The following is an 18,284-nucleotide window of genomic DNA, read 5'->3' on the forward strand; positions in this document are numbered from 1 at the left end:
TTACCAAGTAAGGCCAACTGAGCTATTTAGCTTATTTTCAGAAGAGACCCTGGCCACAAATTATAGCTCAACGAAGTGGCTATCCACGTGGAAATGTATCACATCAAAATACTGTACTCTAAAAGCACGTTTCTAAATGTAGAGGGAAAAATCTGAGAACCCGCAGAACAATCCATGCTACCACGGGGAGATCATGCAAACTTAAAATATACAGCTCTTTCATATCATGTGTGTACCTGAATAATAAAACACTTGGGGGCAAAAAAACCTCAAAATATACAACAGGTGTCAGGGTCTGGATCAAACCTGTCGGCCTCCTGTATACCAGGCGAGGTAGTTAACATCTCGCCATTTTTGTCTGAGTTGACTTGAGTCTTCAATATGGGTGGAGGAATCGACGAGGGAAGCTCATGGTAACAGTAACCAAAGAAGTTCAACATACAACCATGGTAAGAGCAATCAGGTGTGTGTTATGCCACGTAGCCCGTGTAAGTAATTACACATTTTGAGTGTCGGTGATCGGGGGTCATAGGGCACTGCAAAGGGGGGCATTTCTGATGAACGTGTCCAGACTCTGGAATCTACACACATCCATCATTTATTTCACAAATAGCGCCTTTGATGTAAACAATTTTAGTGGCGGGTACTGCTCTTGCCTTCCGCAGTCAATGATCAATGAAACGGGGGTTAATGTGTCGCGTAGACAATGAACAGATCTGGTGCAAAACAAGCCGTGTCAGTTATCCACAAGCCGGATTGTGCAGGTCCTTATATCCTTTGTTCAGAGTCTATACGTAATAAGGGTTTATGAACAAACAGCCCTCAATTTCACTTCATCCGGCCCACGACTTAATTGAATCCGGTCGACCACTTCGAAACCTGGCCCACAAATGATATCCGTCGCTGTAATCTTCTTAGCCGCACTCATCGGACACGTGGCAGCGGTGTTTCTCGTTTTCGCTCGGTCTCGTCTTGCAGCGACAGAGCTGACGGTGACGCGTGTCAGTTAATGCGTCGATGACACCAAAGGTATTTTTAAATCCTTTATATTAAGTTCGCTTGCTTGCTTGCGTGCTTGCTTGCTTGCTTACGACCGTGCAAATCTTTCGGTCGTTTTTTAACTCACTTCCCGTGATCCAATCGAGCTGACATTTTCCACACAGACTCGTTGTGCCAGACAATTAATGTTCGTGAAAAAAAAATTCCCAAAATTTTACACTTTAGGCAAAAAAAAATTATTTTACATATATTCAAATAGAACTTTGGCTGAACGTCACAGTATAAGAGCCCAGAGCGTAACCCCTCCACAGGCCGTGGCGAAGTAGCGCAGTTGGTAGCGCCCTCGCTTCCCATGCCAAAGGTCGCGGGATCGATCCCCGCGTCCTCCACAGGTGAATATATTTTAAATCCTTTATATTAAGTTCGCTTGCTTAGGACCGTGCAAATATTTCGCTCGTTTTTTAACCCACTTCCCGTGATCCAATCGAGCTGACATTTTCCACACAGACTCGTTGTGTGTGACAATTAATTTTCGTGAAATTTTTTTTCCAAAATGTTACACTGTTTAGGGAAAACAAATTAAATATTTAATTACCAATTGCTTAATACTGGCAGACAATCATCTGACCCATAGATTGCAGCCATCTCAAGCCAGAGGACGAGAGGACTCTAGCCGCCACGCATTTAAAGGATTTAGAGTGAAAAACTTTGTTTTTACGGGTTTACTTGTTAAATCCTTTATATTAAGTTCGCTTGCTTGCTTAGGACTGTGCAAATCTTTCGGTCGTTTTTTAACCCACTTCCTGTGATCCAATCGAGCTGACATTTTCCACACAGACTCGTTGTGCGAGACAATTAATGTTCGTGAAAAAAAATTCAAAAATTTTACTTTTTAGGACAAAAATATTATATTTTATTACCAATTGCTTAATGGTGCAATACAATCATCTGACCCATAGGTGGCAGCCATCTCAAGCCAGAGGACGAGAGGACTCTAGCCGCCACGCATATAAAGGATTTATAGTGAAAAGCTTTGTTTTTACGGGTTAATTTTTATGAGGGTTATGTTCAGCCACACACCTGCGCGATACGACACTCAAGTTGGTTTAAAATAGAAGTACCGTATCCGTCAACATTCGCGTCATTTGGGGAGATTTAAAAACGAAACTACGCAAAGTCGTTATTCGGCGTCGCGAGCAGTTACGTGATTGAACATGCCACGCATCTATTAAGGTTTAAAGCCACGTTATATTTTGATGAAACATGCCTTTACTAAAGCTATAATTCCTTAATTTGGGGGGCTTAATTTCTCACTTAATATTTTCAGAGTCGCTGTTAAAAGACTAAAGTAGTAGGTGGTACGTGACCAGGAGTGGCCTTAGCCAGAGCGCGAAAGTATACTGGATGCGGTGTGCCGGGCGCGGAATTTCCAGGAACAAACACATTCCTGCGGAGGGAGCTGGTAGGAACGTTGGGTTGCTCGGTCAATGGCCAGGGTTAACGGCGGCGTGGTGTATTCCGCAAATATGTCCGACTGTGAGGGCGGGCACAAGCCGGCGTGAGTAGGTTAAACGTTGAGTTTAATAAGGGCACCACGGGGTGACTAGCCCCTCCCCACCCAGCTCCACTCCTCCCACCCCCCACCCAGCCCCACCCTCCCCACCCAGCCCCAGGTGGTTCCTACCAGTAAAACATGTGTCTGTGTTTCTCCCTTGTGATGGGACTCTGTAGGATGAACGTTGAGATTTATAAGGGCACGGGGTGACCAATAAGGTCTGATTTGGTCTGTAATAAGGCACTGGTAAGGTGTTGACAGGTTTGCGTTGGCCAAATCACGAAACCGGTGGATCTCAGAGCTCAAGCCAAGCAGGGTTTTTTGCCTGAATTGTGGTTGAATTGGTGACCGCCGTTGCAAGCAGTGTCACACAATCCGTTGTGCTGTCCTGTTCATCTATGAGCCCCTTCACCCACCACCAACCCGCATTGACCAGTGTGGTTGGTGGGGGCTGCTCATAATCCGCAGTGGTAAAATGTTAACTACTTCGCCCGGTATACAGAAAGTCGTGGGCTCGATCCTGACCCTGACGCCTGCTGTATATTTGGAATTTGCGTGTTTCTCTCCCCGTGGTCGCGTGGATTTTTCTCCGGGTCCTCCGGGTTTTCCCTCCACATTTAAAATCAACATCACGCGTCTAGAGTATTTGGCTGCTATAAATGTCCACGTGGTGATGATAAGTCGCTCCATTGAGCTATCATTTGTGGCCAGGTCGCTTCTGAACCAGATCTACATAGATCAGTGGGCCCTACCTTGTGAAATTTAAAATAGTTTAGTTTTAATAGTTGAACATACGTTGCGAACAATACAACACAACCCGTTGTGTTGTCCTGTACATCTATGCGCCCACCCTCCCACCCACCTTCACCAACCCGCATTGACCAGCGTGGTGAAGTATGGTCAAACAACCTCCTACATTATATAGGAGTGGATTGACACCAACGCATAGTTGTTAACCCCTTATCAGTGCCCTACCTTATTACTACAGATCAATTCAGACCTTATTGGTCACCCCGTGCCCTTTATAAATCTCAACGTTCATCCCACAAAGTCCCATCGCAAGTGGAGAAACACAAACAAATCGACAAACATTTTTATATTGCCGTATCGAAACGGCTGCACGCCGTATGGATCTGAAAACGAAATGTCCCTGTACAAGCATACAGGATAAAGCGTATGGGTTGACAGGTATGTAACTATACACTACACTATACACTACATTCCTATCAACTCCTTATCAGTACCTATCTTATAACATACCAATTCAGAGCGTGTTGGTCACCCCGTGCCCTTATTAATATCAACGTTCATCAAGTCTCATCACAAGGGAGAAACACAAACAAAGAGACAAACATTTTTATTTTGCCGTATCGAAACGGCTGTACGCCGTATGGACCTGAAAACTAAATTTACCTGTACAAAAAAGCGTATGGGTTGATGCTACGATACACTATACACTACATTCCTGTCAACTCCTTATCAGTACCTATCTTATCACATACAAATTCAGAGCGTGTTGGTCACCCCGTGTCCTTATTAATCTGAACGTTCATCAAGTCTCATCACAAGGGAGAAACACAAACAAGAATACTGGGACACAAACAAGAATACGGGGTCCATACTCTTTGTTTTTTTCGGTAAAGTCACGTAGGTAAAAAAAATAAAGAAAAATAAATGTATTTTTATTTTCCTAAAAAAAAAATTTCTTAAAAAAAATACTATTATTTTAATTTTCTTTTCTTATTTTCTTCTTCCTTTTTTTTCCTACGTGACTACCGAAAAAACCAAAGAGTATGGGACCCTTGCAGTCACGAAAGCTTCAAATCTGGAAAGAAATCAAAGAATACTGGGGTCACAAACCGCGTGCGTTGACACGGCATGCCCCCCCCACATCCCCCACGTGTGAAGCTGCCCGCTGCTGCTCTCCCCTCATTGAACCCGGGGAGGCGCTCGACCATCGCTTTGGACAAACACGGCAGAGTAGGTGGGGGGGGGGCAGACATCGCCGTGACGCGACATCATAATCAACATCGTCATCAGCAACATCACCACCACCCACCCACCAACCACCATCATCGTCAACCACCACCAACACGACATCACAGATCCTCCATCACGGGCGGAACCACGACGTTGTTATCGGCGGTTCTAAGTCCAGCGGAGACGACGACAACAACGAGGACGAGGAGAAGCAGAAGACGATAAAAGAGACAAGGAGGAGGAGAAGGGTGCGGTTACCGCGGGTTTCATCTTCAAACTTACCAGTGGCATCGCCTGTAACGAAGGGAAACGAGAAGGACGTGGTGGAGAAAGAGGAGAGGAACGGGAGGGGGAGAGGAACCGGTGGAGGAGGTGGAGGAGGAGGAGGCCGCTCCTCTGTTGTCGCGCCCCGCGGGACATGCGTGTGCGCGGGTAATGAGCAACAGAGCTGCGAGCATTCGCGGCAGCAAGCGACAGCAGCCGCAGCGCTGGAATGAGTGGGAGCCCAGGTGAGTGTTGGACGCTTCGTTGTTCCACGTTTCCCCATCTTCCCACACCCCCCCCCCACCCCCGGGACGCAACGCGAGCGAGGCCGAAGCCTCGACCTCGCCTGCCGTGCTCGGCCGAGCTCGCACGGTTACGCGGCTAGGCGAGGCCGTGGTTCTGGGCCTAACCCTTTCGGCGCTTTTTCGAGTCGTATTTCGTGGCTTCTGTAGAGGGCGGTGCTGTTCTTTTTTAATTAAATAAAATACTTCTTGTCATCGGTAAAGTATTCTGGTATTTTAGTGTGAGAGAACTCCGTGCAATTAGCAGTGTGCGACTAAGGGCTGTTGGCGGGACTTGGCGCACCAACCGCGTGGAGCTCCGACTCACGTTAACGAGGCATTGATTGCTTTTATCTTTTAACGTTTTAAAAAATAACGTGTGCGAGTAATGACGCTGTGAACTCATAATAATGTACGGCCTTTGTGATTCTAATGCTGAATTAAGGTCTCCCCCCCCCCCCACGCCGTGTCGGTGGTAAGGGGTTGTTGATTTCTCATTACTTAACTCCACTTTGTTCAGTGGGGGTTTGTGAAGGGAGAGGATTTCTCACTCCTCATGTATCTTTGCCGTGACCGAGAATCGAACTCGAGTTTGCCGGCTTCTTATTAGCGCAGTAGCTAAACAACCACAACATTTTGTTCTTCCAAGAGGGTCCTGCCACGTTGGGATATCATGCGAGAGGATAATCCGTCAGCGTCTGGACACACGGATTCATGAACCCACTTGGTGTACTTCCATCTCCTGGCCACTGCAATCCAAATGGGGTTGGGAATTTCAAATATAATTTGTGATCCATCAACCCTTGCTTTCAAAGTAGAGGATCACAGCCTTGTGCCACCACAATTTTCTTCGTATACATACATAGCAATCCCTTACCAGTGCCTCACTTATTACAGACCAATTCAGACCTTATTAGTCACCCCGCGCCCTTATACATCTCGACGTTCGTCCTACAAAGTCCTATCACAAGTGTAGAAACGCAAACAAATAGACATTCTTTTGCCCGTATTCAAACGGCTGTACGCCGTATGGACCTGAAAAATCTATTTCCCTGTACAAGCATACTGTACTGGTAAACCCCTATGGGGTGAAAGGTTTGCGTATATGATATTTGTATACTCTTCTTGCCGATGTCAGCAATTTGTTCAGGAGCTAAACTAAATATCAATGTCGAGGTCTGTTTGCCACGAGATGGCTTCAGGAGAGAGTTCGTATATTTTTTATTCCTCTGTATGAAGGAGTGCAGACTATTGTGGTTTACTAATATGGTCCATAGTTTGTGTTGCATGGCGCACCGTATTATGATGACACCATATGCTATGTCCTATGAATGGTGCAGTGTTCGAGTTGATACTTATCTTGCGGTAAAATTAACGGCACTTTTCGAGTGTGTGAAGGACTACATTACAACCATAATCGTTGTCTGTGGACAGGGACAGGGAGCGAGGAAGCAGTGGAACTTCTACGCCACAATTCTCTGGCGAATCCCACCAGGCGTGGAAGAAGCATGAGTCCGGCCGAGGCCACTTTGAGTCGCGCAGTCACGACAGAGGTGACGTTTCAGCCACACAGCGCTCTACCCATCGCTGCCTCTCAAGCGATGGGGCCAAGATGTTCCTGTGTTGTACAGGGTGGACAGGAAGACCCTTTCTACACACTTTTATTTAACTCACTGTCTGTTATCATTGTTGTATCCTCAAATCTTGTAACTCAATTTTTACCCACTTCCCAATGTGGTATCAACTGCAAACTTGGTATACTTATGTCATACTGATGACAATACTATATTCTATCATAAAAAATATAAAACATATTTTAAAACATTATTTTTTATATGTTATGTTTCGGCTTGGGTCTAATTGTCTACGCTCAACTGACGTTGGCTGTAAATCACCACAGTTCCTTACGTTATGGCAAGCTTCGGGGCCACTTCCTGGAGTCGTGGAGTTCTTCCATTACTAGTAGGGTACATTTAATTAAAGCGTGTTTTTAAACAAGTTTTTTAAAATATTACTTATTACCCCCTATCCATGGTCCTTTGAAATCTTTGGGACCTTAATTCTTAATTCGGGCTCCCTCGTATATAATGTGGGCTTTGGGCCCCCATCCGTTCCCAGTCACTGTATTTATATTGGAATAATCAGTCTTGTATTCACTATAAATCACGTACATTTGTTCTCGGTTTATACTTGGCTTGTTTTCATTAGTTGCAATAATACATTTTGAAACCAATTTCATGAAATACTGGTGTCTCATTTACTTCCCAAATGATCGTGCATTTTTTGGAGATCCCCTGGACTTGGGGTCCCCTATACAGTCACTATTTACTCCCCTCATAAAACTATAAAACAACTATAAAATGTTTTTATTTTTTTAGCAGGTAAGGCATACTGAGCTAAAATAGCACTTTTTGAGGAGCGACCTGGCCACGAATGATAGCTCAATGAAGTGGCTTATGTGGAAATTTATAGCGGCCAAATACACTAAACGCATGATTCTAAATCAGGTCTGCCCCAATTCAAAAATCTGCCTGCAATCAAGCCATTGAACTCATTGGGATAGAGGGGATTCCTAACCCCACCCTGTTGTGACTCGTATGCTTTTCTTGAACTCTTTGTTCAATGATGTATAGTGAGATCATATATAGTGGACAATACATGTTTCAGTTATTTATGAAATTACCGTAATATATAGCTGGCATTTTTTATTTTTCCTTCTCATTCGTGATGAAGGCGTCGGCATGTTTTTTTCTCTCAAAATTGGGCATAAGAAACGTTCACCAAAATGTGACTTAGGGTTTGTGCAGTCAGAAGATATCACAGGCCTAATTCATGTGTTGGTGGAGAAGACGTTTCCACCAAATTGCAACAGGAAGTCATTAAATGTTTTCCCACCTAGCAAAGGTGGACACTTCTTTTTCTGCAAACACAAGCTCTTCTAAATGCTCTGAAGAGATTTCACGTGTTTTCTGCGTGGTTTGTGCGTCCTGTGTTTGACGTGCTGGACAGGAGGGAGGTATGAGGTTAATGGGGGCCCAGGAGAGAGCTCCTACCAGAGGAGGGCGGCGAGGCAAGAGCTGAGGGGTGTGGATGTGAACGCCGAGGGATCCACAACCGTACAGCATGGCAACCGTGCCTCTGCTTCCAAAGAAATGAGGAAACCACTAGGTGAGATGGATCGGCCTCTGACATCACGGTGTGGTCCGCGCACCAGTGGGCTCCAACTTTTTGTGCAACACTCGACACAGACTGATCATCCGGTTCCTATATTATAATATAATTATATTATAATAATTATCAGAAATACCATGTTACAGAATGTTCACGGTCTGTAATTATATAAACACTGTCTACTTAAAAAAACAAGCATCACCTGTTTTTGTATAACTCTGCATATCACTGCCAACACTCCCTTAATGTTTTATTCAAATAGATGCACTCGGTTGCATGTTAATGTTTTAGTATAGTAAGAATATACTCAGGGTTGAGTTGCATCTGATTCGGTTGTACAAGGGAAATAAACTGTCGTGAGAGTGCAGTATAGAAAATACGTGGGCCCCTCCACGCCATGAATTAATTTGTGCTTCTTATCCTGCTTGGCCTCAGAGCGTCAGTCCTACTCTGAGGACTCTCGATTGTCTCATCTCCTGCGGAGAGTGTCTCGGGAAGATGACAGGGAACGTCGTCTCAACACAGCCCGGCAGCTGAGAGAATTCATCCAGCAGCCAGACAATAGGCTGGTGAGTCATAAACCCTAGATTTAAAGCTTTTGTGACTGCAAGGATTCATACTCTTAGGTTTTTTCGGTAAAGTCACGTAGGTAAAAATAAAGAAAAAATAAAATATAATAGAAATAATAATAGAAATAAAATAATAAATCACGACGTTTCGGGCGCAACACAAGCATCCGTCATCAGGTGGGACAACCACAGCAACTCACTTCAGCATTTGTTTCTTGCTGTGGTTGTCCCACCTGATGACGGACGCTTGTGTTGCGCCCAAAACGTCGTGATTTATTATTTTATTTATATTATTATTTCTATTATTTATTGTTTATTTTTACCTACGTGACTTTACCGAAAAAACCTAAGAGTAGTCATAAACCCGTCTGTGTGTTGAAGTGGCTCAATCTCAATGAAGTGCCATTCGTAAAGCCAACAAATACCTCCCTGGTTTACATGATTAATTGTCTGTTTTATTTCAGGTTCTTTTTAAACAGCTGGACAATGTTTTGGCAGTCCTTGAGGATGTCGTTAATGAGAGGTATGTACTGGAGCTCAAGTCACTTTGTCACAATTTAATGACCTTTGATCATCAGTAGCTGGCCAGGTGCTGAGGTGTCCAAATATTTCCCCTTGACCCTTGCAGCAGTAAACTGCTGCTGGAACTGCGCCAAGAAGCTGCTGCCTGCCTAGGGCTGCTCTGCTGCACCCTGGGCTACGATGCTGAGAAGGTCTTTACATGGATCTTTGGCAAGTTTGACTTGTCCAGCAAAGACGATGTGAAAATGCTGTACCTGTGCGCTGTGCACCGGGGCCTGGAGGCTGCCGGCGACAGCAAGACTTTCACCAGCGTCATGCCGGTCAGTGTCCTTTCCCCTACATTGGTGGCATATAGCCTCATTGTATTTAAAATATTGATTCGACAACGTCACTTTACACACGAGTTAATAGCCATTTAAGTATAAGTTCATTTCATATTTTAATAGCAGGTTTTCTATCGCAAAGGAAATTAAGTTATCGAAGCATTGGTCGACATTTATGAAGTTGTTTATTTCCAGTACATATCCGTGTGATTTATATTTAACATTTTATTAATTGTGTAAGTTCACCGAATTTTTTACTTTATACCTTGTATATTTGTTTTGAAATGTGTATAAATGTTTAATAACAGTTGCATCAAAAGCATTTCCCTTGGTATACCTTGTGTGATTTGTGTTTTCAGTCTGTAATGAGCAGCTTACAGTCCATCCTGGAGAATGTGGACCCCCCTGATTTGCTCTGCCACTGCGTGCATTGCATCCTCCTGTTGGCACGCAGCTACCCGCACGTCTTCAGCACTAATTTCAGGGTGCGTTCTCTTATCCCCTGTGCCTTCAAGATGAATACACAATCAATTATTCAGCACCCCCTCCATTATCCTCAGTTAGATGCCTTCACCTCCCTCTTTTCCCTCCACTGGCTTCCAGTCACAAGCGGTGTCAGATACAAGATCACCTACCTGTACCACCACGCCTCTTCTTTCGGTCATCTATTGTATATTTCTTCAATCCTGTTACCCTACACTACAACTCGGGGTAGAGCTCTCCGTGGCGTGACTCACGTCCTCTCTGTATACCATGAACCAGGACCGTCACTCAATAGCAGCCCCCCCGCCGTCTTGAACGCCGTTCCGTCTGCTCGTTCCCATCATCGAACCACGTCCTTGGATGACCTGAATATGCATCATCAATAGTCAACCCAGCATGGTGTTGATCCTCACCTGTTTTGTTGTTTTTCGCTTCCCTCTGCCGCACTTTTAGGACACGGTGGATATTTTGGTGGGATGGCACATAGACCACACGCAGACCAGCAGCCTCACACAGAAGGTTTCTGGTAAGAGTGACTTTAAGACTAATCTATTAAGCATGTTATTTGATAAATTTGTATCTTCGATTTGTTTAGTTTTGGTTTTCATTATACCTATGACCAAATCACCCAGAATGTGATCGAATAAGATCTTTTATTAAAAGCACGGCTAAGTCCACATTGTGCTTGGGCGGGTGGCCATCGTGCACTGATAAGTTGTCATAGGGCAGTGTGGCTATATGGCAGGCAATGAAGTGCATTAAAATCCATTGTACTGTCATTCTATACTTCCACACCTATGCTCCTTCTCGCCTTCAACCTGCAGTGACTAGCGTGGTGAAGTATGGTCAAAAACCCCCCACGACCCACGCGGCGTAGGGAGTCCCTCATCCAACAGTGGATTGATAAAAGGGCAGCACATGTACACGATGTGTCTCTGAAACAAGTGGTTGCTATGTTTAAATTAAGTGCTTCGTGACCACCGTGTGTGTGTGTGGCTAATGTTTGTGTTGTGCTGTCAGGCTGGTTGCAGTGTCTGGAACAGTTCTGGGTGGCCGACCTCGCCTTCTCCATCACCCTCCTTGGGCAGTTCCTCGAGGACATGGAGGCCTATGCAGAGGTAGACGATCAAAAGTCTTGGGTGGTGGTGGCATTCGTAACGTTGGTTTATTGTTCACACTGACTGCTGTTCACTAGAGTCCAAGTTTAACATTTTATATAAATGATGAGAAAACCCATCGCAACATGCAGATATGTGCAGGCTGTAAACACGTAGAATTAATGGCCACATTATTCAGCTTCAAGGCTGGTGGCTTAGACAAGGCTGAGATCATTGTTCGTGTAATGTGGTGGTCACTTCATATGCATGAATGGCACGGTGGGAGTGGTTGGTGCCTTCCTGCTGTTTGGAGCGCCCCTTTGTCATGTCAACAAGATGCAAACCTGCCGACCTGAGTTCGATCAACGACCACGGCGAACATTAGTGGGCAAATTATGTTTGAACCTGTTCTGGGTACACCCGTTCACCAACCTGCACTTTCTAGTATAGGGAAGTATGGCCAAACAACCCCCACATGGTGTAAGTAGGCCTTCATCCAGCAGTGCATTGGCAAAGGGCTGTACATTATGAATAATGGAACATTGCCATACGCAAGAATATACATTATTAATAAGGTGTTCATATAATTAATATGAATCACTTTCTCCTTTGGCAGGCCACTTATTTACGCGCATTGATAATTAATAATAGAGTGTTGCATTGCTTCAATGTGGCGTACTAATTTTAGAAATGTATTCTGGTGTCAGGATTTGAGGCATGTTGTGAGCGGGGACTCGATGGACGAGGAGGTTCCTCCGCCGTCTGTGTCGCTGCCTAAACTGGCAGCGCTGCTCCGAGTGTTCAGCACCGTGGTACGCAGCATTGGGGAGCGATTCAACCCCATCAAGGGCCCTCCCATCACAGAGGCCTACGTCACAGAGGTGAGTCAACAGCGAGAATTTCTTTGCTTTGGTGTTTATAACTGTCTTTTCATATTTAAAATTCCTTTTATCCCAGTTGTGGTATTGTCGTGTAATGAGACAATCCATTCGGATTTGTCTCAGAGCTGTGCAACCATTTGTCGGAGAACAGCCCACAGAAGCGGATATTACAGAGCGACCTCTGAGATCCCTAAGTAACCTCTGGTCCACACAACATTTTCTCCCAGCTCTGCCACTGAAAATAATGTTCGTTGCATGGCAGTCAAACCAATGTTTTTAATGATCAGTGCTGGCATTTAGGCAACTTAACTGCTTGACCATATTAATGTAATTTCTTTGTGCGGTGCGGTGAAGAACTCTATTTAGTCATATTCGGCTTCCTGGATTCAAATCCAGGCAACCTGAGGTCTTTGCGATTTTTCAAGTAGGTGTTTTCACCGTTTAACGAGCGGTTTCCGTTTTCCTTGCCCCCTCTCTCCACCCTTGGCCACGCTGCAGATCCTGCAGCGCGTGGTGATATGCGTGAGCGTGGCAAAGCAGGCCTACTTCTCGGAGGCGGTGATGACGGCGGGGAACGAGTGCGTGTGCGTGCTGCTCGGCAGCCTGGAACCCGAGCTCGCGTGCACGGTGGAAGGCCCCGTGGAGTTCGGCCTGAGCCAGCTGGAGCAGCCTGACACCTACGCTATCGGATACACCGTGTCCATCCTCAACCTCATAGCCCTAGTGAGGGAGAAAGCCCCCCCCCCCCCCCCCCCCCGATGCCACACAGCGGCAGGAGCGTCATCGCTCGTGTTATTTTTTTTTGTGTTATCGATAATCTCTTACTCTTCCGTCTAAATCGCAATTTGATGCTAAACTGTCGATGCTGTACGATAAACTTCACTTGCAATAGTCACCCCCATTCCATTTTAATGTATATTCTACTTAAATTTACTCGGAACAGGTTTTTAAAAGTTATTTGTCCAAGCTCTATTTCATTGCAGGAAATGTATTTTAATTTATGTTGATATATGTTCATGCAGTGTTTTCGATTTTTTTTTTTTCTTCCAGTAATGCTAGTTCACAAGAGCACTGTTGTCTTTTTATTCTGCTTGAATGTCTTATGTACAACATTCTGAAGTCAACTTTAAGTGTAGTAGATTACCATTCATCATGGGTAAAGTCTAATATATTCACCGAGCATGAATCCCAATGCTATTTCTCTGTTTTTCTGTGTAGATCGTGGAACAGTTTGGTAGTAAGCTTCCCTCTTCGTTTGTGGAGAAGCTGTTTTCTCGTGACTCAAATCTACTTAAGCTACGACTGCACAGAGACAACCAGGTAACGTTAACAGCAATGCTGCTGCAATCACGGATGAGACTTGAAACTGCTAGCACACACACTTGCTTGGGAAGCACTTGGGAGTGTTGTGTTCAAAGCACATGACTTGCTTGGGAAACACTCGGAGGACAGTGAAGTTCAACTTTCAATTCTATCTTGTTTTACTAAGCGAGACCTCCAGAGATCAGGATAGTCTTATTTTGCAAGAGTGATCTGCGTCACCAAAAATGACTTAAGCAAAACCAACAAATAGGTAGTAGGATACATTTTGTGCCACATACTCATCTGCCTTTTGTTTTATAATGCTGATAAGGTGCATTAAAATTTGCTTGAAAACATTTATTTGTTTTGCCATTGATACCTGCAAGAAGGCAAGTGGTGCACAAGTCTTAATTACTGTGTACTTATTGTCTTGTTGAACAATGTAACTATACAGTTATTAATATATTCTTATGCTCGTAATACATTAATAAAATTGTGCGTGTAAGAATTGTTTCTTTTCAATTAGTTTATGTAACGGGTTCATGTGAACCATACAGCCTGTAGAGGTGCTATATTCACTAGCATGTAAAAAAAAATGAATGTTGAATTGATTTCCAACGAAAAATAGCGACAGTTTCTTCAAGAATTATATCCCTTGAGGACCAGAAAGGAGTCGTGTCGCTTTATTGCTGGTCCTGCTGCTGCTGCCGCCAGGTGGTGAAGGCAGCCCTCTCCGTATACCAATCCGTGCTTGGCCTCAAGAACATCCCGGTGCTGGAGAGCGCCTACCGGCTGATCCTGGGCGAGGTGGCGTGCGCCGTCAACAGCCTGCTGGCGTCACTCGGGGCGGAAGACACAGACTCCGTTTGCGTCGACCTCCTCCACCCCTCGTTCGCTGGCACTGTGCTCAGTGCCGACATGGCGGAGGCAGCGCTGGTCTTCAACCTGTGTGCTCTCACCACCATCGGCAACGCCAAAAATTCCATCATTGGCGTGAGTCCTATTGCCGCCTATGTGACCCGTTCGCTTTTTATCGAGATCGTCACCAGTGAGGGCGCCCTTACTGTTCAGACGCTTCTCGTCGAATAGGTTAACGAAGCTAAAGAATGAGGGGTCTATGTGGTGGGGATGGCTGCAGGGGACTATGGTCTTCGGACTATTGATTGTGCGTGTTCCACATTTGAAAATTAGAACATTTTGGTTTGGTCAGTGTGCAATGAACACTGTTCGTGGGCATACCCTGTGAGGTTTCGGAAATTATATCTTTGTCGCGACACGAATGGTACTGTTGGAATATAATTGCAAATTAAGCAAAATAACATTGTGTGCAACTGAACTGGTAAGTGCATAGCGGCAGATTGGTGTGCTCACCTCTATCATGTCTCGCGTATTTTTTCAGATGTGGGCACTGTCTCCGACCGTGTTTGCGCTGCTGAGCGAGAACCTCACGGTCGTGCATTTGAACATCGCGCTGCACTTCCCCGCGGTGCAGTACGCTGTACTCTACACGCTGTACTCCCACTGCACCCGGTGAGTTCTCCCTGCTTCTCACCTGCCAATCTTGGGTGTGTTAACTGCATGCCTGCGTGTTGACCGCCCTCTCTGTGTGTTAATTGGAGAAACCCACCGCACACAAACTTAAGCGTCTTGAAGGCACGGCACACTCAGAAAATGCATTCAACACCTGGATATATATTTTCTGTTTCTATCTACCCCTTGGTCTTCACAACCTTGGTGCTAAATCTTTTCCTGCTCTCATTTCCTCGGTATGTTGCTGCATCTCGAGTTGTTTTTCTGTTTTACGTTTCCATCCCTGCTTTGTTTCCATTTCTTGGTCCATTCTTAGACATTGCTTGCCCAGCTGATAAACGGTCTGTCATGTCCTCTTGAGCCTTTAAATATTATTTGTCAATACAGTGGCTTGTTATTGTAAAGCGGTAATGCTTGTGCGTGTGTTTCTGGGCGAAGCAGTTGTGTAGTGGTTAGCGCACTACGCTACGGACTCGGTGACCCGAGTTCGATTCCCATTCACGACCAATATTTGAACCGGTGCTGGGCCTCCCCTAGGTCGACTCAGCCTTAAATTAGTACCTGATATGGTGTGTAAATATCAGCATTGGGGACACAAAAGGCAGCCGGGCAAGGTGTTGGCCACCTACCCCTCGTGTGCTGTGCCGGCCCTGATATGTGCTTGCTAACAACAATACTTGTCCCATACATTCGTGAAGGCTATACGGAGAATCTTTGTCTTTGTTTTCAGCCACGAGCACTTCATCTCGAGCAGCCTCAGCTCACTGTCGCCGTCTCTCTTTGACGGCGCCGTCATCAGCACGGTGACCATGGCAACGAAGAGGCACTTCAGCACCATCATCAACCTGCTGGGGTCCCTGCTGTGCAGCGACAAGCTGGCCCCCGACAGCAGGTCCACATGCGAGCGAGCCGCGACACGTTGCTTCCTCCTGAACTCGCGGGCACCGTTGGGGAGTGCGTTTTGGTTTTTAACGCTTTCCAACTCAGGTTGAAAGCGTTAAGGCATCAGCTCTGTTCGTCTGTCTAGTGGCGGGGCGGGGGGTTCACGGTAATTCTCGTAAAGGTGCTCCAATATAAATAAGATTTGAATGTATTGTTGTGTTTCTATTTGGATCGAAGGGCTGCTGAAAACTTGGTGATAAAATCTTGTGATAATGGATAATCCCTTTTGGCCATGGCCATGATGTTACACGCTTTACCATGGCCGCGTTAAATGTGCTGCTCCTAAGGTTACGTTTCTGCCAATTAAATCATTTTGAGGAAAAACTCGCATTGGGACGTGTTATAGAATCCATGCGAATACAGTTTTTGTTGTATTGTTTCAGGAGGTGTATGGTGTGTCTGTGCATTCACCGCCTCAATTATCTTTTATTTTCGTGTTGTGCAGGCAGATGCTGTTGACCTGGGCCCAGGAGATTGCAGTGCTCATGAAAAAGTCCGATACTTACAGCCCCTTGTTCTCCTGTTCGGCTTTCCACACTTTTGTCAAAGGACTTCTAGTCACTGGTAAGTGCCTCAGTGGGTTCATGACAACTTGTATTCGTGCATGTAAAGGGAAGGCAGCATGCCTGAATAATTGTGTCCTTTGTATGAAGAGTATTTATTTGTATTTTTTTGACAGCGATGCACGAGGAGCCATCGTTTTGCTTGCAGAGCTGCAGCAGCCTCCAGATCCTCGCCTCATCCCTTCCCCATGACGAAATGCAACGGTGAGAATTGGGGACATTTGAACACGGAGGTGGCTGGGTGGTGTTAGATGTCAAGGGCCACAGAGCTGCGTTGCTGACATCCTATGATTGAATCCAGGTTTCGGCCAACCTGTAGTTAAACCCGATGTTTGAAGTGTAGGGCGTTCTCAGCCCGGTCATGAATGACGACGCAAAATAAATCCATCGCATTAAATGTGGTTATGCAGGGCTAATTGCAGCTTTGAAAATTAAATACTGAGGTTTAACTCTCGTTTCCAAAAAACATACCTTCTGTGGCAGTAGTGGTGGGAACTAGTTGTGCCCCCTTCCCTAACATATCAAACTGAGGCTGCTTAAGAGATCTAAAAAATTGTTCCCTGGTATCTGCCTCCAATGGGGCCATTCTCGAACTTGAAAGTGGTCACTTCTCTGTGAGAGTTCCAGGTTGATTACAGTAAAACCTTGGATTGCGAGTAACTTGTTTTGCAAGACGAGCAATTTTTTAAAATAAATATTAAATTGATAAACGAGCGAGGTCTTGCAATACGAGTAGTACGTGTATACGCTTTGTCTGCCGAGCGTCAAGTGATCACGACTGATATACGAGTGGTTTGATATACGAGTGCTTTGGATTACAAACACGTTTCCGGAACGAATTATGCTCGCAAGCCAAGGTTTTACTGTATTTGTTTTGTGACTTGGCACCAATTGCATCATCGGAATGAAATGGGGCAAAGCTATAAAAACGACATCTCGACACACTTGTTTTGTCACCCGTGCAAAATAGGTTATTGTAATTCCACTCACTGATGAGGGTGCCGCTTGGTATGTGGTTAATGCGCTGTTGGTTGCTGCTGCCTTCTCCTTGCTGGGCGACTCCCACCTGCAGGTGTGCCGGGGTTTGCCAGGTGCAGCTCTTCCACACAGCCGGCCGTGTCAAGCAGGCCTTTGGGAAACTTCTCAAAGCTCTCCCCGTCGACATCGTGCTTTGGTGAGAGAAGGGGGGGTGTCTACGATCAATCCTGAGATGAAAAACCAGGGATGGCGATTCCTGATCATCAGGTCTATCGCTCAGTGGAGAATTTGTGTATGTTCAGCCCTTTCCCCCATCTACTACTGGACGGGGGCCTTCCTATGCAGGTCGAGGGGGTTATTTGGTCATACTTCACTGCGCTGGTCAGTGTGGGTTGGCAAATGCAGGGAGATTTCGATTTAAAGCTTTTGTGACTGCATGGATTCATGTTCTTGGTTCTTTCGGTAAAGTCACGTAGAAGGGAAATTATAAAATAATAAAAATAACCATAAGATAAAATTTAGGACGTCCTAATTTAGGACGCTGTCTTTCCGACAGCCCTGTTCTTCACCTGATGATGATTGCTTGTGTTGCAATCGAAACGTCGTGATAATTTTATCTTATTGTTTTCTTTTTTTTCTTTTATTATTTCCGTTCTACGTGACTTTACCGAAAGAACCAAGAATATAAATGCAGGGAGCTTAGACATTGGTGCAAAGCCCAGTACAAGAAGTGATTTTTCTGGGTTGCCTCTGCTGCCTCTGCATCCAACCACTATCCAGGCACAGATCTGCATGACATCTGGTATCTGATGAGATCGGGTGCATTTCAGGAAATTTGGTCATC

General features: G+C 45.3%; 1 protein-coding gene across 2 annotated transcripts in view; it reads left to right on the forward strand.

The window, feature by feature from the left end:
- The first annotated feature begins 4,544 nt into the window (after positions 1–4,544).
- The window catches only part of SMG1 (SMG1 nonsense mediated mRNA decay associated PI3K related kinase), a 51,176-nt gene continuing 37,436 nt past the window's right edge, over positions 4,545–18,284 (forward strand). For both annotated transcript variants that reach the window (XM_078600215.1, XM_078600225.1), the window contains exons 1-18: positions 4,545–5,043; positions 6,514–6,632; positions 8,089–8,247; positions 8,686–8,819; positions 9,284–9,342; positions 9,448–9,661; positions 10,024–10,149; positions 10,601–10,673; positions 11,168–11,265; positions 11,952–12,125; positions 12,624–12,848; positions 13,344–13,445; positions 14,142–14,420; positions 14,827–14,957; positions 15,688–15,849; positions 16,345–16,463; positions 16,579–16,666; positions 17,535–17,636. In XM_078600215.1, the coding sequence (XP_078456341.1) occupies positions 4,970–5,043; positions 6,514–6,632; positions 8,089–8,247; positions 8,686–8,819; positions 9,284–9,342; positions 9,448–9,661; positions 10,024–10,149; positions 10,601–10,673; positions 11,168–11,265; positions 11,952–12,125; positions 12,624–12,848; positions 13,344–13,445; positions 14,142–14,420; positions 14,827–14,957; positions 15,688–15,849; positions 16,345–16,463; positions 16,579–16,666; positions 17,535–17,636 (2,438 nt within the window). In that variant the 5' untranslated portion in view covers positions 4,545–4,969. The remainder of the gene's footprint in view (positions 5,044–6,513; positions 6,633–8,088; positions 8,248–8,685; positions 8,820–9,283; positions 9,343–9,447; positions 9,662–10,023; positions 10,150–10,600; positions 10,674–11,167; positions 11,266–11,951; positions 12,126–12,623; positions 12,849–13,343; positions 13,446–14,141; positions 14,421–14,826; positions 14,958–15,687; positions 15,850–16,344; positions 16,464–16,578; positions 16,667–17,534; positions 17,637–18,284) is intronic.

The sequence above is a fragment of the Lampetra planeri genome, chromosome 1, assembly GCF_965212315.1.
Source record: "Lampetra planeri chromosome 1, kcLamPlan1.2.h2, whole genome shotgun sequence".
Taxonomy (NCBI): Eukaryota; Metazoa; Chordata; class Hyperoartia; order Petromyzontiformes; family Petromyzontidae; genus Lampetra; species Lampetra planeri.